The sequence below is a fragment of the Ictalurus furcatus genome, chromosome 28 (assembly GCF_023375685.1).
Source record: "Ictalurus furcatus strain D&B chromosome 28, Billie_1.0, whole genome shotgun sequence".
NCBI classification, from domain to species: Eukaryota; Metazoa; Chordata; class Actinopteri; order Siluriformes; family Ictaluridae; genus Ictalurus; species Ictalurus furcatus.
The window spans coordinates 8682051-8703893 of record NC_071282.1 but is presented as its reverse complement, the minus strand read 5'-3'; the positions used below and the strand labels follow the sequence as shown (position 1 = coordinate 8703893).

The following is a 21843-nucleotide window of genomic DNA, read 5'->3' as shown; positions in this document are numbered from 1 at the left end:
CTTTTCTGGGAAGGCTTTCTACTAGACTTTGGAATGTGGCTATGGGGATTTGCCCATCCAGCCACAAGAGCATTAGTAAGGCCAGGCACTGATGTTGGGCTGATGTGTTCACTGGGGTTGAGGTCAGGGCTTTGTGTAGGCTTCTAGAATACTTTTCACTCAAATCTTGGCAAACAATGTTTTCATGGACCCAATTTTCTGCAAAGGGGTATTGTCATGCTGGAACAGGTTTGGGCCTCTTAGTTCTAGTTTGTCTAATAAATATTTTCAAAATAATTTTTTGATTTTATGGTTGCAGGGGTGGATTCTATTGAGCTAATTACATTTAGACAAGCTGTGATGAGAAAATCTCTCATTATTGTTTTTTTCCCCACTGTTGTGTTTGGAAATGTAATGTATTGCAACATGAGCCGTCACGTAAAGGAGGCGCAGACAAAAGCAAGTGCAAATTAGGTAGTTTATTCCAAAAACAAGTCCAAAGGGTAATGCAAAAATCCACGTTAAACAGGCAAGGGTCATACAATCAGGCAAACAGGTCAAAACAGGTAAGGCAGAGAATCGAGGTCAATGGAGTAAATAAAGTCAATATCAACACTTAGTAAAGGCTTGGTAACAACAGAGACAATAACAACTGAGCGTATACTTCGCAATGACATTGTGTTCTAAGAGTCTCTATATACTGTGGAGTGAGTGTGTGTGAGATTGGTAACACGTGTGTGTTATTAGAACTCTGGAGAAGGTGAACGTGTGTGGGTGTGTGAAGTGTTTCTTCCACCATGTTTGTAGTTGGTGGTGCATCCTGGGAAATGGAGTCACATGGAGTGGGTCGCTCCACCACCGCCTGCACCTTGCCTTGGTCCATGGTGACTCCCCTCAGGGCTGATGATATAGCCCAAGAATGATATGGTCTGCTGATAGAACTCACACTTCTTTGCTTTTACATAGAGCTGCTGCTGCAGGAGTCTTTGCAAGACCTGACATACATGGAGGACATGTTCCTCAGGGGATTCGGAGTAGATCAAAATGTCATCAGTGTAGGTGATGACACTGCAGCAGGTCTCTTAGGACGTCGTTAATGAGACATTGGAACACTGAGGGGGCACTAGAGAGCCCATATGGCATGATCAGGTGCTTATAGTGGCCCGAGGTGGTACTGAAGGCCGTTTTCCACTCATCTTCCTTCTGGATATGGACCAGGTTGTAAGCACTACGAAGGTCCATATTTGTGAAGATGGTTGCTGACCTTAATTGTTCGAGGGCTGCAGGCACAAGTGACAGGATAGTGGTACTTGACAGAGCATTGGTTGAGGACCCGGTAATCTATGCATGGCCTGAGGCTGCCTCGCTTCTTCTCCACAAAAAATAAACCAGCAGAAGCGGGGGGTGTAGAGGGTCTGATGTACCCTTGTTGGAGTACCTCCTGAATATATTCCTCCATGGCTCGCTGTTCCGTCTGTGAGAGTGGATACACCCATCCATGTGGTGGGTTGGTTCTGGGCAGCAGCTCAATTGCACAGTCATGTGGGTCTTGTGGTGGTAGTACGCTTGCTTTCTCCTTTCTAAATACCTCAACGAGGTCATATAACTCAGGTGGAATGTGAACTAGAGCGAGTTGGTTGAGACTTTCCACTGTTGTGGCTGCTAGCATGATAACTGATGCTTGAAGACAGTGTGCATGGCAGTAAGGAGACCAGTGAGTGATTTGTCTGTTGGTCCATGAAATACGAGGATCCCAACCATGGGAGACCTAGGATGATGGGATGTCTGGCAGAAACAGTGACGTTGAGAACAATGGTTTCCTTATGGAGTGCGCTGATCTGGAGGAAGAGGTGTTCTGTGCAGAACGAGATGATCCATCCTCCTATTGGAGCACCATCAATGGCTTGAATCTTACTTGGTTGCAGTAAGGGACGAATGGGGATTTTGAACTGGTTCACTGTGTCTTGATCGATGAAGTTCCCCGCTGCTCTGGAGTCGATCAGTGCTGCGAGAACAGAAGACACCCCTGAGTGTTCAACCATAACTGGCAGAATGAAGGCTTGGTGAAAGAGTAACCGTAACTGCGATGGACTTTGGGAGCGGGGTCTCTAGTCCCCTCTCCCCGGTGTCCCGACGAGACTTGAGAGGGCACTGCCGGATGAGATGGTTGTCTTTTCCACAGTAAAAGCAGCAAAACTTTCGACATCGCCTCTCTCTCCTTCTCGCTGAGCCCTGTTGGGAGTGTGATCGAAGACGCACCGTAATAGTCCAGTAAACTGTTCATAAGAGGAGGTGGGCTCACCGCCTTGCTCCCAAACCACTGTTGCCCAGGAGAGAGTGTTACCGGTTAAGAACAGCATAAAGTAGGTGACCTTACATGTCTCTGGCATGCCGGGATAGCTAGTGATGAACAAGGACCATTGCAGGAGAAAACCCTTGCATCGTGCAGGATCCCTGGCATACTTCTCCGGTGCTGGTATTGGAGGAAATGGGGTATGAGTCAGCATGAAGACCGGTCTGCTTTGGGAAAGACAAGTGACCTGCTCAGTCAGATAGGTGAGCTTTTGGTGCTGATCACCCAGGAGCCGTCCATGGGCATCGACCGCTTAACGCCATGCTGGCGTACCTGCTGCTTCCATATACGGTGAAGTATTCTGTCAACGTGTGTGTGTGGGAAGTGTAGTCCTTTTCAGCCATGTTTGTAGTTCGTGTTGCATCCTGGGAAATGGAGTCGCCGGTTTGCTGTGATATGACATGAGCGAAATGAAGTTATGTCCTTATTCAGCTCACATTTGGAAAAGAAATGAAAGAACTCTCTACAATTCCTCTTTGAAATGTCTGGCTAAAACCCTAGAAAAGAGACCAATTAAAATGTTTCTGGGCAAACGACTGAAAAATTACTGATAAGCCATACATCACTCTCAGCAAAGAGTTCCCTGTGCTGCTTAAAAACATGTTCCACTGTCCAAAGCTGTATGTGGCATGTGCCTTTTATATGGTCTTACTTGACATTTCATTTGTCACCTGTCAGTATCTTGTGAGCAAAGAAATCGTTAATTACACAATCAATTATGCTGATATTAGTGACAATAAGTATGAGGAGCACTCCTCTTTATCAGTTTACTCATGATTACACCACTAGGGGTTCCTGCATACACATAGTCAGGAGAGTGCATAAATATATACTCATCCTCACACACGAAGAACTTCGTATTCTAATAATATAGCCGTGCGTATGTATATGTGCTGTAGACAAATGAGAACCCAAGAGTTTACATTTGAAATGATTACACTTTAAATTTTTACATTTTAAATTTTATTTATTTAAATAATAATGATACTCACACCCATATCATTAATTAACCAAATCACAATATTAAGTTAAATTCAGTTGAGTAAACACAGACAGGTTTAATTGCAGCCATCTCTGTTAAATCTAATGAATCAGAGTAACAGTAAAATGTTCACCACTAACAAAAGTCACTTATGCTATGATTTAAAAAAAAAAGCAGAAAAGAGGGAAACAATTGTTAAATTATAGATCAGGAAAGAATTACAGACCTATTTCTAAAGTTCTAGGACTCCCCCATCTCACAGTAAGAGCCAAATGGAAAACAACTGGAACAATTAGGACATTCCCGGATATGGTCAGTCTAGGAAAATGTCTTCAAAGGCTCAGAAACAGCTTATTCAGGAAGTCACAAAAGATCCACAGTCAGCCAAGGAATTTCAGTTCATGTCATGAGAAAAAGGAGAAAATATGGGCAAAATGGAATTTGTTTGGGATAAGCAGCAAAATAATATCCCACAAGCCAAAACGAGTCTACATTTAAGGTCAACAGATTTCTGAAAAAAAAAAAACATTCTGAGGTGGCCTAGTCTATATGCATGATGTGCCTTGCAGAAGTATTCCCTCCCTTGACCTTTTCAACATTTTGTAGTGTTATAAACTGGAATTGAAATGGACTTCATTGTAATGTTACTTGATTTACAGAATATGTCTCAATATGGCACCACAGACTTGGAGGAATACACAGCAACATTGACTATCTACATCAGCAAGTGCATAGATGATATGACTTCCTTCAAAACCATCACCACACATGCAAACCAGAAACTGTGGATGACTGTTGAAGTGCAGCTGTTGAAAACCTGAGACAATGCCTTCAGGGATGATGGCAAGGCAGTCCTCCGCACAGCAAAGGCTAATCTGTCCCAGGCTATAAGAGAGGCAAAGCGTAACTACGCAGAAAGAATCCACAGTCACTTCCTAAACACCAAGGACACAAGTCATATGTGGCAAGGCATCCAGGAGGAAGAGGGGAGAGAGAAGGAGCAAACTGGAGAGAGAGTCAGAGTGAAAGAGAGGAGAGAGAGAAAAACCACTCTGGTCCCAGACACGCTGTCATTTGGTTCTCAGCCAGCTGGGAAGTGATCCCCAACGACAATGGCACTGGACTTCTGAGCAGGTGGGTGCGGCTCCTTCCTTTTTACGGCAGACGGCAGCCACATCCCCGCTTCCCCAACAGACGGCTATGGCTCCTCCCCTTTTCTGGCGGATGGCAGCCACATCTATGCTTCCCCAGCAGACAGCAGCAGGTTCTCCATCCCCTGGCAGACAGCAACCGCTCCTCCCCTTTAGGCAGACGGCAGCCCTCTGCATCCCAGAGTCGTTGCAGATGGCAACGACTCCTCCATCCACCTTGGCAAACGCTCCAGCACCACCGCCTCCTCTACGTTGCGATCCACCTACAGTGACAAGAGCTCTTCGAAAGCATGTTCCTTCTCCTTACCAGGTTTCAGCACCAGTGTAACAAACATAAAAGTCAGGCAAGGAGAAGACGGGAACCGGCTGAACGTAAAACATGAACTTCAATAATAAACCAAACTCGGAGCACAAAGGGCAATGTCCATCTCTCTTTTGCACACAGACATACTACATCATATAGACATACTACATCTGCCATGTTGGCATTGTCATGTGACCTTTGATATCATCATAAACACTAAAATCTTAAAGGGACCACCAGATTAAAGCAACCGCATTAATGGCATAATGCACATCAAGAAAGTTAACTGAATTAGCAATTTAATGTGGGCACTGTTAACAGGCTGAGGTAAATTTACTGCCGTTAGCTTGGCTGGCTAAGGCATGATGGAGATCACAAAAAAGGTTTAAAATTCTGTGACAGCTGCTTCCTTGCTTAAACCTTCAAGTGAACAATTTATTCGGGTATTGTTAAACAAGTCCTGTTTAACCAAGGTTTAATACTTAAAAATAGCAGAAGTGCTCTCTTAAGTGATTTTTTTTTTTAAACTCATCCACACCAGTCTCGTTGCATTATGGGATTTGTGACTCGCGTAGTGTCCATCAGTTGCATACAGCAAAATCTCACCGGAAGCAGTACGACATCCGGGTATTTTTCGCCTACTGTTAATTCAGACATACTACACCCCTCTGGCATACTACTTTTTGCCTACTGTGCAGTAGGGTAATACGCAATTTTGGACGCAGCCAGGTATTTGTGTGTGTTGTATATTAGCTCCAATACTTGACAACGGAGGTGGTGGGGGATACGTTTTTTTTTTTTGGAGTAGGGGTGAGTTGCTCTCTCTCATAGCTAGCAGAAAATAAGTGCAATTTACAACACTGACCATAACAAAACAAACATACAAACAAATAAAATAAGAAACTCGAAACCTAGCTGAATCAAGCAAACAAGTGTGCTAATGTTAGCTATCTACCTATTGAGACACTGAAATGACTTACCTGTTCAACAGAAAAAAAAAGCCATCTCTGCAGCATTATTTCAGATTTCAGCGTTTTCCTCACCTCTCAGAAGCCATGCTGTTTATTCTCGTTTTAGCATGGTCTCTGTTGCTTTGACTGCAGGCTCTCCACAGTTTGAGGCTTCTTGGTTTTGACAACAGCTGATTCCCCAGATGTCAATGATGATGGCGTTTAGAACTATCCAGATTAAAAGCAGCCATCTTGATGACAATTTTAAATTCTAAACAACTGTTGCAAAAGCAAGCTACAAACTTCACCAGCCCCCACACACTGCAATATAGTAGTCAGCTCTTATTCTTTCTGTTTACGAATGTGACGTAAACACGCAAAGACAATGATGTCATGAATGACGTCAACTGACATTTCCAGCGGAATCTGACCAGACAGCTCAATTTATAAATCCTTATTATAAGCTTTTCATTACGAATCAGGGTAAGGTAAGGATACAGTTTTGAACACAGATTTTTTTTATGTACTTGCTCAATAATTGAGTTTTGTTCAGCACTGCAGCTTTAGGCAGTCTAACTATAGGAACCTCCCTTTAATCTGTAAGATCCTAGAAAAGGTTCAAGCACAGCAGTTAGGCTCATACTTGCATAAAAATCACATTCCTTAAATCTTTTAGTCAGGCTTTAGGCATCATATGTGGCATGAAAGCTGACCTTAGTATTTGAATATGAATTTTGTATTCTTTAATTATATACACATTTTTTTCTGTGGTGTATTTAATAAATGTACATTTTTAATGGATAAATTTACATGTAAATTAACATGTTTTTTCCTTTGTTTTTAAATTGCTGGGGTAAGATTTCCATCCATCCACCCATCTTCTACCGCTTACTCCTTCTTCAGGGTCACGGGGGAACCTGGAGCCAATCCCAGGGAGCATCGGGCACAAGGCAGGGTACACCCTGGACAGGGTGCCAGTCCATCGCAGGGCACAATCAATCAATCACACACCCATTCATACACTACAGACACGCCAATCAGCCTACCATGCATATCTTTGTACCCGGGAGTACCCCGGGTACAAAAACCCCGCAGCACGGGGAGAACATGCAAACTCCGCACACACATGGCCCAGGCGGGAATCGAACCCCGGACCCTGTAGGTGTGAGGCAAACGTGCTAACCACTAAGCCACCATGCGGGGGTAAGATTTCAGATTTTAAAATTTGAGAACCCCATGAGTAAGCACATTAAGTACAGGTGTCCCATTAAAGTTGTCGATGAGTTAACAATTCCAGGTTTTAACCCTACAGGGGTGAAAATTTATGAAATCAGGAAGGACAGCTTTTCAATACTTTGTATAGCCACATTTTGCTGCAATACAGCTGCAAGTCTCTTTGGGTATGTCTCTATTAGCTTGGCACATCTAGCCACTGGGATTTTTGCCTATTCTTCAAGGCAAAACTGCTCCAGCTCCTTCAACTTAGATGGGTTGTGTTGGTGTCCAGCAATCAAACCACAGATTCTCAACTGGAATGAGGTCTGGGCTTTGAGTAGGCCATTCCAATACATTTAAATATTTCTCTTTAAATAGTGTAGCTAGTCATTGTCCTGCTGGAAAGTGAACCTCCATCCCAGTCTCAAATCTCTAGCAGCCTGAACCTGCTAGAAGACTGCTAGCAGCCATTCATCCAGTCCCTACTGATGAAAAGCATCCCCACAGCATGATGCTGCCATTACAATGCATCACTGTGGAAAAGGTGTTCTCGAGGTGTGTGTTGGGTCTGCAACACACAGCATTCGCCATAATGGCCAGAAAGTTCATTTTAATTTTAATCTCATCTGACCATCGGAACCTTCTTCCATGTGTTTAGGGAGTCTGCCACATGCTGTTTGGCCAAATGTGTTTTTAATGTTTTTTTTTCTTTAAGCAATGGCTTTTTTTCTAGCCACCCTTCCATAAAGCCCTGCTCTCTGGAATATATGGCTTAAAGTGGTACTACTGATAACTACACCCATCTCTGTTGTGGATGTTTGCAGCTCCTTCAGTGACTGCGTTTACATGGACAACAATAATCCACTCTTAATCTAATTAAGACCATAATTTGATTAAGAAACTACCATGTAAACAGCAACCTTAATCTAATTATGGTCATAATCTTATTAAGCTCTAATCGAATTAAGACAGGTGGATTACTCCTGTTTTAATCGTATTATGGACGTGCATTATAGACATATAAACACCTTAATCACATTATGAACGTCGTGTGAGCGTTTTCACCGCTTTTTGCGACAGGACACGACACACGGCAGTTTTACGTTTTACGGCGAACAAGAGAGTTCGGCTGTGTCCCAAACTGCATACTTGCCTACTATAGGCCTGTAGTGGGGAAAAATACATGCACCTCGGCTACTATACAGTAGGTAAGTATGCGATTTGAGATGCAGCCCACGGCTTCAAGCAGTCGTCTATTTGCACGTATAGCATGACTAATAATTAACCGCACTTGAAGCGTTCGTAAAAAATTTAAATAAAAACACCCAAAATTGTATATGGTACCATAACAAAAACGAACTGTATGTTGATACGTGAAATTCTGGAGGGACGTTGGACGGCGTGGCGCGGTGACGTAATGACGCGGGCTCTTAATCTAATTATGGTCAATAACACGTAAAACGGGTACATGACAGGAGTATTCTAAAAGCGACTCATGTAAACACTTTAATCACATTATTACCTTACTTAGATTAAGGTCAATAATTAGATTATTGCTGTCCAGGTAAACGTAGTCAGTGTTATCTTTGGTGTCTTTGTTGAATCTCTGATTAATGCCAAGCTTGCAGTCTGAGACTTCTGAAACGTCTTCTCTCGTCAGGTTTGTAGTGGTGCCATATTTTTTTTCCATTTTGTGGATTTCATTATAACATTATAACTCTGTTGTATGTTCAAAGTTTGGGATTTTTTTTTTTTTTTTTTATAACCCAACCCTGATCTATACTTCTACACAACTTTGTCTCTACTCTGTTTGGAGCACTCCTTGGTCTTCATGTTGCTTGCATAGACTCAGGAGCTTTTCAGAACAAGTGTATTTATACTGACATGTGACAGATCATGTGACACTTTGACTGCATGTGATTATGTGACTTCTGTAGTTAACTGGTTGGACCAGATCTTTTTAGGGGGTGTAAAGGGGTGAATACATATGCACTCACAACTTTTCAGTTTAAATTTTTTCTCCAAAACAAGGTATTTTTTTCATTCCACTACAACAATTTTGACTATTTTATTAAGTCCATTACATAAAATCCAAATAAAAATAATTTTTTAATTGCAGGTTGTAATGCAACAAAACACCAAGAAAAACACCAAGGGGCTTTCAGAAGGCACCGTATGCTGAAACTATTAGTCCCTATCCTTTGTACTAACATTTCTTAACCCACTTTCCAAAAACCTTTCGAGTTTACCAACTAAACTACCTGTAAATAAAACTTTATGTTTAGTTAAGTCTGTCCAGCAGGGTGCTTACCAGCACTGAGGAGGACATTACGGACTGTGGGGTGCCATGTCACGATGCCAACCCGCTTGGAGTGTCCCTCTAACACCACAACGGGCTCTGATTGTGGAGTAGTCAGTCCGTTCTCTGGGATCTGCCATACCTGGGGGGATGATAATAAGGAGTGCAATGCAGCACATTAACTCTGTTTACTCTGTACAGCCTGGATTATGCTAACAGAGCTTTGTTCTGTGTTCATTTTACACTCAACTATGTTTTAAAAATCATACCATTATAGTACAATCTTCAGACCCGCTGGCAATGATGTGATCATTGTGAGGGCACCAGTCGATGTCCAGCACAGGGCCTGTGTGACCGCAGACAGTTGGGTAGGCCTTATCGATACGACCTGTCTGCAGAAGAAAGCGAGGAAAATTATATTCCAGCAAGCAGAGTAAAACTTCAACAGAGAAAATAACATGTAACGTGCATAGATGAGACAAAGCAGGATGTAAGTGCTTAAGATCTGGGTTATGTTTATTGAGGGAAGTCAATAATCATAGTCACAGTTCATACCAGAGGTCAGGTAACAGGCAGGCAGAAACAAACTTGAATAATCCATAGAGCAGGAGTGAAGGGCCGCCTCTTCCAATACAGAGTAATGGGACCGACAATACTGACACTGACATTCAAACTTTAACCAATATATCCTTTTAAAACCAATATTGGTAAGCCTGTGTTGAATGAACCTTTTCAATACATGGTTCAAATAGGATTCATTTAGTTTTTCAATAATCACCCTCTGTGTATGTTCAGGGAGAAGGTTTATTTACTATTACTATTTATTATTTAGTTACTTATCTTTATTTATTTATTTATTTGTGTTAATTTGTATTTTTTATATTATTATTTTGTATTTATTTATTTTTTATCATTTTTTTTTTTTTAAATATTATAATTGTTTTTATTTACTTAATTATTTTTCACCTGGCCTCTTTTAGAGACACTGTAGGTCACAAATTGTGCTCCTTCGGAACCAAGGTGGCGACAGTTTGTTGAATATTTCCTAAAAGACATAAAAGACCTGGTGGTCTTTTATGTCTTTTAGGAATTACTCAGGGACTTGCATAAGTGCACGCCTTTTTTGGTAAGACGCTTCAGTGGGTGGGAGAAAGTTCATTAGTTTATTTTGTTCTTGTTCATTGTCATGTGTTATACTTGGTCTTCTAATGCTACTTAAAGGGCTACACTTGCTTTTTATTTTTTTTCAAAGGATGACTCAACAACCTAACCTAAAGGGGCAGTTAGCTGAAAGTACACATGTTTTGTAGTTGGAACTGTAAAGGTCTAAACCATCCAATAAAGCGTAGGAGTACATCATCTCCAGCACTTGGGAGATCAGATTGCAAGAGAATCATTTGAAGGTTTCGGACCACTCTAGGTTGCAGAGGGGATGGGTTGGTCAACTGTATCATTCTGCCTTTCAAAGCAAAGCCAGAGGCGCTGCTATTCTAATACATAAATCAGTACATTTTATTTTCTCCAACGTAATTTCTGATGCTAATGGTAGATATATTATCGTCACTGGAAGCATTCACAATACTAAGATGATTCTACCCAACGTATGTGTACCAAACTGGGATGACAACTTTTCTCACACTTTTTTTTTTAAGCGTCCAGATATGTCCTCACACTTTGTCCTTGGGGGGATTTTAATTTTTTGATGGGTCCCTTGGACCGTTCCTCCAGTAAACCTAGCAATCCATCTAAATCTAATGTTATCAAAACTTTTCTTCAAGAATCCTCCGTTATAGACTCCTGGCGTTTTTTTTTTAATCCCACAGGCAGGGAGTACACATTTTTCTCCCCTGTCCACCACACTGACACCCATATTGATTATTTTTTCCTAGACAGTAGACTCATACCCTCCATCTGCTCATGTTCTCGCAGTTCTATTGTCATAACAGACCATGCCCCTCTGTTCTTAGATTTAACAGAAGGTGGAGGACCTAAATTCAGTACATCTTGGTGTTTCAACACACGATTGCTGTCTGATGACAAATTTGTCTCATTTCTGACTGCTCAAATTTCTGTTTTTATAGCCACTAATGAGATACCTGATGTCTTCCCGTCTCTTTTCTTGAACACTTTTAAGGCATACATCAGGGGATAAATTATGTCTTATACTAGTTTTGATAGGAAACAGAGGAAAATGAGATTATCTGAGCTGATTATTCGAATTTTACAGTTCGCTAATATGTATGCAAATTCACCTTCCCCAATGGTGTACAAGGATCGTCTCTCTGCATAAGTGGAGTTTGACAATTTGTCTACTGTTCATGTTGAAGACATGTTATTTACATCACGATATACTCATTATGAGTATGGGGATAAGGCAAGTAAATTAGTTTCCCACCAACTTCGCCAAACATCCTCGACCCATAAGATTGACCAAATTCGAACATCCACGGGTTTAACAACTAATCCTCAGCTAATTAATGATCAATTTAAGGGCTTTTATGCCTCTCTCTATACTTCTGACCAGTCAGCTAGCCCTTCAATTGTCGATTCTTTTTTCAGCACTCTTACTGTCCCGCCTATTAATACTGTTTATAAACTTCACAGGCAGCAAGTGCAATGCAGTGTTCCAAGTGCCCTGGAAATGAGGGGTTCCCTATAAATTTTATAGGAAGTTTATGGTTAAAATAGCCCCTCTCCTGTTCAATATGTTTACCCAAACATTGGATACCACCTCTATTCCACAATCTTTGTCACAGGCCTCTCTCATTAATATTAAAAAAAAAAAAAAAAAGAACAAAGACCCCCTGTCCTGCAGATCCTACCATCCAATTTCCTTACTTAACGTGGACTATAAAATATTAACTAAGGTGCTAATGCTAACGGAGTGGGACTATCTTTTTTGCACTTCGGAGAAATTTGTCTTTGGAGAAAGGTTCATTACTTGGGTCAATTTACTATCCACCGCCCCACTTGCATCTGTCAGAACAAATGACAGCCACTCAGGCTACTTCCCTCTCTTTAGGGGCAAGACACAAGGATGCCCGATGTCCCCTATGCTATTTGCCATTGCCATTGAGCCTCTTGCAATTGCACTTTGATCTAACCCTCAAATCACAGGGGTGACCAGGGACGGCATTGAGCAGAGGGTATCACTTTACGCAGATGACTTGCTTCTTTATGTCTCCAGATCTGATATATCTATACCCGTTGTGCTCTCTATTCTTAACTCATTTGGTCCTGTCTCTGGCTACAAGCTGAACTTTAATAAGAATATATTATTCCCTCTAAATGCTGCAGCTCACAGATATTTTAACTTTTATTACTGGGCGGCCAACTTCCGCATACTTCAGTATTGGCTGCATGCAGATGGCTTGCATGATGCCCCACCTTGGTTGAGGTTGTAAGCATCTTCCTTTGTGCCATCTTCACTGGCTGCTTTGGTTTACACCCCTAGTTGCTCAGGCTGCTCAGAATTATGCAAAAATATTTTACTCAAAACGACTCTCAAAATGTGGAACCAATTTAATCGTAACATTAGATTACAACCCTGTTCATTGCAGGCTCCTATGGTCAAAAATCATGCTTTCCATCACTCTCTAGCAGATGGAGCTTTTTCCATGTGGTCTAATCATGGCATAAAATCATTTAATGATTTGTATATTGATGGCACCTTTGCATCCTTCCAGCAACTTTCAGTTAAATTTGGTATCCCATAAAGTAATATTTTTTTCATAATTTTTTTTCACAGGTTCGTAGCTTTGTCCGGGACACAACCTCCCAATTTCCCTCTCAGCCTGTAACCTCCGGGTCCACTCTTCATCTGTATGTGCCAAACATGGTCTCATTCAATACAAAATCATACATCGCACTCAATGGACAAAACTCAGCCTCTCTCATATTTTTCATGATATTGACCCCGTGTCTGATAGGTGCCGACAAGCTCCTGCCTCATTGAATCATATGCTTTGGTCTTACCCATCTCTTCATAACTATTGGTCCAATATTCTTGAAGCATTATCAGAGGTACTTCAGCTGCCCTTTGACCCAGTCGCATCAACTGCACTCTTTGGGGTACTACCAGATACAGTGGGGTACTACCAGATCCAGTGGTTACAGTGGCCTTCTTAAACATATTAGCTAGTCAGTTAATATTGCTTCATTGGAAGTCATCCTCTTTCCCATCCCATGGAGCTTGGATCAGAGATGTTCCCCATTTTAGTAAATTAGAAAAGATAAAATACACACTGCATGAGTACACAGGTAAATTTTTCAAAGTGTGGCAACCCCTCTTTGACCATATAAAGACATTGCAATTCCACAGGTTACCTCAGTGAAGTTGGCTGTTACTTAAAACATTTTTAATAACTTATTTATATTATTTCTCCTGTTAAGTTGGCTCCTTTGATGACTTAATATATGCATGGTTTTATATGTATATATATGCAAGAAAACCCTCAAACATCTTGCAACTGAAAGAATATTACTTTTTCCACAAAAGAATACATATATAGACATATACAGACATATACATATATATATAGACATATACACACACACACACACACACACACACACATATATATAAAAATGCACCGATACAAAATTTCTCAGCCGATAATCGAATATTCAGAGTGACATCGGCCGATACCGATAGTTCTGCCTTTTATGCCTTCTTATAAATTAATACTAATTAATTCCACAATTCTGAAGGAAATGCAAATAAAAACTTTATTCTCTCCATTTCATCAAGTTGTTTTACAGTAACTGGTCTCATAAACAGAAAACACATTACTCAAATTAACATTAGCACATTAACTAAATTCTAGGGCTGCAACAACTAATCGATAAAATCGATAATAATCGATTATGAAAATCGTCGGCAACGAATGTCATTATCAATTAGTTGGTCTGCTGACGTCACGGGGGGGCGTTTACATATGACGTCACTTTCATGAATACACAGGCGCAAACACACGTGAAATGGCAGAGAAAACAGATAACCCAGCGGCAAAAAAAAAAGTGTGCGTCCCAAATCATCTAAGGCATGGGAGCAAAGATGGTGACTTGCATGCTATGCAAAGCTGAGCTTGTGTGGCACGGGAGTACCACAGTGATGCACGAACACATGAAACGAAAATACGTTGGTGTCACGGACGAACGTGAAACAACAGCACGGTAAGAAAAAACCTGAGTATATCCACATTATATGAACATGTGAAAATGGTATAGTCTAGTTTAATTCCATACTATTGTATAAACAGCTTTGTTTACTAACTTCAGGACAGTCACACTAGATGTATTTGTCTCAAGCATCAGGTTGCGCAGCATATTGATGGATTAAAAGAGCGCTACCACAGAAACAAGTTAAATTAAAATGGTGTGAACAAAGTCAAGCACTAAATCTAAAGGCAATTGATAACAGCAGCAGTAAAAGATTTTTTAGTCATGGTAGTGGTTTTCATTGAATGCTTATGCATTTGTGCATAATTGTTCCTGTCCTTTTAAGCAAGCCTGATAGTTTGCTGCGTTTCTCCATTCCGTTCTCTTTTTATAACGCGTCTTCTACAGTTAACTTTTATGTTTTTCAAATGCGATCTACTGCAGCTCTACTATGTTATATAAATTAGATGAATGAATTATATATTTCATGTATTTTTGGTTTATATTGTCACATCTGAAGTACAGCATGTGTGTAAAAGAAATTTAACAAAAATGGTTAAAATGTTGTATTAATTATATATTATTTAGATTTTTTATATTAATCATGGTTGTGAACTTGACATCAGCAATTATCATTATAAACAATGAAAATATTAATTTACATATAAATTGCTTCATGCATACTCAATTGCTGTTTTTTTTTTTTTTTATTTCAGAAAGAAACAGCTCTCAATGAGTGAATTTGTTCAGAGGAGAAATCCCCCATGCACTCCTCAAAAAGCCACCATTGTAACAGATGCTATTCTCAATATGCTGGTAACTGACATGCGGCCAATGTCAATGGTGGAAGATGAAGGATTAAAAAAAAATGATAGGCATACTCAACCCAGGATACATTCTTCCCTCAAGGACCCACTTCACAAAATTGATGGAGAGGAAGTACCAGGAGGCACTCCAAAAAATTAAGAGTGCTATAAACACCACTGACAACAGAATGTCCTTAACTATTGCTATATGGACAAGTGTTGCCACTGAAACTTACCTTGGCATCACATGCCATTACATTGGGAATGACGGGAAGATGACGTCTGTCTGTCTTACCACCATGCCACTCGAAGACAGACATACCTCAACCAACATTGCAGAGTGGTTGGAAGAAGTAGCAGTCAAGTTTAAAATCCCTCCTGAGAAAATCTGTGCCATTGTACATAACAATGGTGCTAACATCATGGCTGCTGCAAAATTACTGGAGGAGAAACATGGGTGGACCAGTGTACGCTGCACTGGCCACACCTTGCAGTTGGTGGTTAATGCTGCTTTAAAGTCATGGCTTACTTTGTTGAGAAGCCCCTAGCCAAGGAAGAAAATCCTTTGGATTGGTGGAGAGATAGTAAAGATAAATATCCCAGCTTGGCAAAATTAGCTAAATCCTACTTGTGTATCCCAAGCACCTCAACACCATCTGAGCATCTGTTCTCTGCTGCAAGTAACATAGCTTGCAAAAAGAGAGCCAGCCTCAGTCCGGAGCAGCTAGGGAGCAGCACAAGCAACGCGCGAGTAGTGTGGGGGAAAAATTATTATGAGAGTAATTAGCCACTGGGTGTTACTAATGAAATGCATGAGATCTCCTGTTTGCAACTACTGTTTTTACCACAACCACAAGGTTTATATGCCATTATTTTTGTATATGTTCAAAAAACATGTCAAAACAATCTAAGAAGCAACTGTCTACACTGTGAAAAAACATGAGGGTGAGTAATTGACGAGAGTTTTTCATTTTTGGGTGAACAATCACTTTAAGTCAAAGAATAGGATATTATTTGAATAATAAAGATTTATGTCTGTTTTGTTTTGCTTGTCAGTCTCCTTGTATATCTATAAATGTAAATGATACAAGCTTGCATGACAAAAGACGTATTTTTTTTACCATTACATGATTTTATTGATCATATTACATTAATCGTGGACAATTAAATACAGCACATATGAATTTTAATGAATTTTAATGAATGTTAACTAACTTCCTTCTACTTAATTCTGATAAAACAGAAATACTTTTATTAGGCCCACGTGTAGCTAGAAGTAATCTTTCTGATCACATGGTTACTCTGGATGGTCTTTCTGTTTCATCATGTACAGCAGTTAAAGACCTTGGAGTGATTATTGACTCCAGCCTATCATTTGATGCTCATGTAGATAATATTACTAGGATAGCTTTCTTTCATCTCAGAAATATTTCTAAAATAAGAAACATATTGTCACTACATGATGCGGAAATACTAGTTCATGCATTCGTCACCTCTAGATTAGATTACTGTAATGCCTTACTGTCTGGATGTTCCAGTAGGAATATAAATAAGCTCCAGTTAGTCCAGAATGCAGCTGCTAGAGTCCTAACTAGAACTAGAAGATACGACCATATCACACCGATATTATCAATACTGCATTGGCTCCCAGTAAAATCTCGCATTAACTATAAAATACTTTTATTAGCCTATAAAGCACTAAATGGTCTCGCGCCACAATATCTAAGCGACCTTTTGGTTTTATATGATCCGCCACGCCTACTTAGATCAAAAGATGCAGGCTATTTGACGGTACCTCGAATAGTGAAGGCTACAGCAGGGGGAAGAGCTTTCTCTTATAGAGCCCCACAGTTATGGAACAGTCTTCCTATTAGTGTTCTGGACTCAGACACAGTCTCAGTGTTTAAGTCTAGGCTTAAAACGTATTTGTTTACTCAAGCCTACCCTGACTAGATTCTGTTCTACTACGTTGCAGTCATAATAATCTTTTTTCTCCCTCTCTCCTTTCGCCGAGCCCCACGCGAATTTATGGAGATACTAGAGATCCAGATCCTTTCTGCCTCTGGATGGAGCTCAAATCTTCTCTAATTCCAGACTGCTGGGACTACAGCTGCTCCTAAGGCCATACAGACTTCATATAAATCCATAATGAACTTTTTCACACTAACTGTTGTTACCCAGATGAGGATGGGTTCCCTTCTGAGTCGGGTTCCTCTCAAGGTTTCTTCCTCTTAAAACATCTTAGGGAGTTTTTCCTTGCCACCGTCGCCACTCAGTGGCTTGCTCAGTTGGGATAAATTTACACCTTTAATATCTGTATACCATGTTGATATTTCTGTAAAGCTGCTTTGAGACAATGTCTATTGTAAAAAGCGCTATACAAATAAAATTGAATTGAATTTAAAATCTAGGAATTCTAACTTACGATCTTGTATTATGTTGCATACAGTGATCTCGGGTTAGCAGGATGAGACCAGAACATTGTATGCAACATAATTTGTGATCTGTCCCAGCTTTCATTCTGGGGTACATAGGCTTTTGAATCCACAGAAAAACAGCGTCTTGTTTAAAAGTCATCAAGGACTATACACATGTCTGAGGAAGAACCAGTCATGGGATTTGTGACCGTTTGTGAGGTAAAATGTTTTCAGTTTTGTTTTAATTCCTTAACTTACACATCTGTGTCCCCATGGAAGATCAAAATGAGCTTGTTCGCTATGGCTAGGCTGCAGATTTGACATCTCACGGTACTGTTTGTATAAGACTTTGTTGCATATGGTTTATCAAAATTCTGTGAATAACTTTTTGTCGTGAGTGAATCTAGATGATGCAGGCCAATTTTCGTGCAATTCAGACAAACGTTCCAGGAGGAGTTCAAAAAAGTAGGCTTTCAAAACATTTAAAAAATAGCGGACAGGAAGTTTGCTTGACCATGACATAATTGGTATAATTTTTCTCAGCATGAACCACAGCAACTATCAAGACCAGTCTCATAACAGTAGGCAAAAGGAGTCAATAGCTATTAGCATATATAGAAATAGCATTATAATATTTGACCACAAGGTGGCACTGTCCTGAAACTTTTCAGAGCTTCATGCCAAAGACACATACCAAGTTTCATAACAATACACCAAGTTGATTGTAAAATACATTGTTGTATTTATTCGTTGGACTCTGTATGGCCCACTGACTCTAATGAGACAAATTTGATGATTTTATGACAAACTGTTCAGAAGTTATAAGCAAAAATGTCCTTTTTTTCATAACTCATGACCACTAGGTGGTGCCGTTCCAAAACACTGTAGCTAACCTCAAGGCCTTCGCCCCTTCATGGTGCAGTGGTAAGATGCAAGTTTAATACTCCAGTGACCGGGGTTCGAATCTCAGCTCAGTTTAGTGTTTTTTAAATGAGCCTTTTTTTTAAATAAATAAATAAATAAATAAATAAATAAAATTTAACTGTAGAAAGTTCTGGAAAGTAACATTGAATGAATTCCATCTTTTCCTTTCTTGCCAGTGGAAACTTTCGTTCTTTTCTTAGATTAAAAGTTTTACTATTTAAAAACTGGTTTAAAGTGAACACAAAAGTTCACACTGAAAAAACCTCATTGAAGTTACTTAATTCAAATTCGTACCACGTGATTGAATTGAGTTACATTAACAAATTTTTCCATACATCAAACATCATTTTAACATATATTTTAAATGTTAAATAATGAAACCAAATATTCAAACATTTTATGTATTAATTTAAACGAGGCAACATTTATCAAATGTGCTGTTACAGAAAGCATATTCACAAGGTTTCATGGATAATCAGAGGTGGGTGGTAATGCACTACATTTAGTAAGTTACATTTACTAAAGTAACTTTTTGAAAAAAAAAAAAAAATACATTTAATATTCCATGCTTGTACTCTTACTCAAGTTAAATTTTACTTGCAGAAATGTACTTTTACTTCGCTACATTCTGTGCCGTTCCTCAGTTACTCTTAAATATTAATGAATATATGTAGTTTTAATAATTAGTTTAAATGACGCATAATGAGGTCGCGAATCTGACACAACAACCACTCACATTTTTAGAGTCCTGGAGAGGGGGAAAAAGCGAAAGTGTCAGGACACAGAGACAGACAGACAGACAGACAGACTCACTCACTCACGACACGCACACAGAGTTCTCAGTGTAGTCTGAAATTCAGGATTTTCCCTTGATTTTAATCACATCCGAAGTAACTAGTAACTTAAGTAGTCTTCTCATCGTATACTTTATTACTCGTACTTGAGTAATTATTAATATTATTACTTTTACTTTCCACCTCTGCATCTTTATCCCCACCGAACAGTTGCTCTATGAGAGTTCAGCTCTACCTGACCATCCGATGTTTGAGGTGTGAAAGCTTCTTGTGCTTCTAGTGAATTTTGCATAATTTTGCATCCCCTTTATGTCAGACCACCCAACATTTTAAATACAAAAATGTAAGTTTTATTCTTTGCAGTCGTTCTACTACTGGTCCTCCTCCACGTTCTGTTTGAGGATGCCCCACAGATGCTCAATAGGGTTTAGGTCTGGAGACATGCTTGGCCAGTCCATCACCTTCACCCTCAGCTTTTTTAGCAAGGCAGTGGTCGTCTTAGGGGTGTGTTTGGAGTCTTTAATATGCTGGAATACTGCATACTGATCATGCTCTGCTTCAGTATGTCACAGTACATGTTGGCATTCATGGTTCCCTCAGTGAACTCCTCCCCAGTGCCAGGAGCACTCATGCAGCCCCAGACCATGACACTCCCACCACCATGCTTGACTGTAGGCAAGACACACTTGTCTTTGTACTCCTCACCTGGTTGCCACCACACACGCTTGACACCATCTGAACCAAATAGTTTACCTTGGTCTCATCAGACCACAGGACATGATTTCAGTAATACATGTCCTTAGTCTGCTTGTCTTCAGCAAACTGTTTTCGGGCTTTCTTGTGCATCATCTTTAGAAGAGGCTTCCTTCTGGGATGACAGCTATGCAGACCAATTTGATGCAGTGTGTGGCATATGGTCTGAGCACTGACAGGCTGACCCCCCATCCCCTCAACCTCTGCAACAATGCTGGAAGCACTCATACGTCTACTTCCCAAAGACAACCAATGGATATGACGCTGAGCATGAGCACTCGACTTCTTTGGTCGACCATGACGAGGCCTGTTCTGAGTGGAACCTGTCCTGTTAAACCGCTGTATGGTCTTGGCCACCATGCTGCAGCTAAGTGTCAGGGTCTTGGCAATCTTCTTATAGCCTAGGCCATCTTCATGTAGAGCAACAATTCTTTTTTTCAGATCCTCAGAGAGTTCTTTGCCATGAGGTGCCATGTTGAACTTCCAGTGACCAGTATGAGGGAGTGTGAGAGCGATGACATCAAATTTAACACACCTGCTCCCCATTCACACCTGAGACCTTTTAACACTAACAAGTCACATGACACCGGGGAGGGAAAATGGCTAATTTGGACATTTTCACTTAGGGGTGTACTCACTTATGTTGCCAGCGGTTTAGACATTAATGGCTGTGTGTCGAGTTATTTTGAGGGGACAGCAAATTTACACAAGCTGTACACTCACTACTTTACAATGTAGCAAAGTGTCATTTCTTCCGTGTTGTCACATGAAAAAATATAATGAAATATTTACAAAAATGTGAGGGATGTACTCTCTTTTGTGAGATACTGTAATTAATATATATATATATATATATATATATATATATATATATATATATATATATATATATATATATATATATATATATATATACACACACACACACACACACACACACACATACATACACACACACACACACACACACACACACACACACACACACACAGGCAAGAAAAAGTATGTGAACCTTTTGGAATTTCATGGTTTTATGAATAAATTTGTCATAAAATGTGATCTGATCTTCATCTAAGTCAAGGGTATTGACAAATATAATGTGCATAAAATAATAACACAAAAATTCTGATCCCTCATGTCTTTATTGAACACACTCATTCAACATTCAAAATGGCAGTGGAAAAAGTAAGTGAACCCTTAGAATTAATAACTGGTTGACCCCCCCGGCAGCAATAACCTCAACCAGGCGCTTCCAGTAGCTGTGGATCAGACCTGCACATCGTTCAGGAGGAATTTTAGCCCATTCTTCCTGGCAGAACTGCTTTAGCTCTGTCATATTCTTTGGATGTCTCATGTGTATGGCTCTTTTCAAGTCATTCCATAGCAGTTCTATTGTGTTGAGGTCTGGGCTCTGACTTGGCCACTCCAAAAGGCGGATTTTGTTTTTCTGAAGCCATTCTGTTGTGGACTTGCTCCGGTGTTTTGGGTCATTGTCCTGTTGCATCACCCAACTTCTACACAGTTTCAGCTGACGTACAGACATTCTCACATTATCCTGAAGAGTTGTCTGATATACTTGGGAATTCATCTTCCCCTCAATGATTGCAAGCTGGTCAGGCTCTGATGCAGCAAAGCAGGCTCAAATAATGATGTTTCCTCCACCATACTTTACGGTTGGGATGATGCTTTCATGATGATATGCCATGCCCTTTCTATGCCAGATGTAGTGCTGTGTGGTTTTTCCAAATAGTTCAAT

At 40.2% G+C, this 21843-nt stretch overlaps 1 protein-coding gene across 3 annotated transcripts in view; it reads right to left on the bottom strand.

The window, feature by feature from the left end:
* The window catches only part of coro1cb (coronin, actin binding protein, 1Cb), a 68654-nt gene that overhangs the window by 26473 nt on the left and 20338 nt on the right, over positions 1 to 21843 (bottom strand). For all 3 annotated transcript variants that reach the window (XM_053617564.1, XM_053617565.1, XM_053617566.1), the window contains 2 exons: positions 9503 to 9625; positions 9246 to 9375 (listed from right to left, as the gene is read on the bottom strand). In XM_053617564.1, coding sequence (XP_053473539.1) covers positions 9246 to 9375; positions 9503 to 9625 — 253 coding nt within the window. The remainder of the gene's footprint in view (positions 1 to 9245; positions 9376 to 9502; positions 9626 to 21843) is intronic.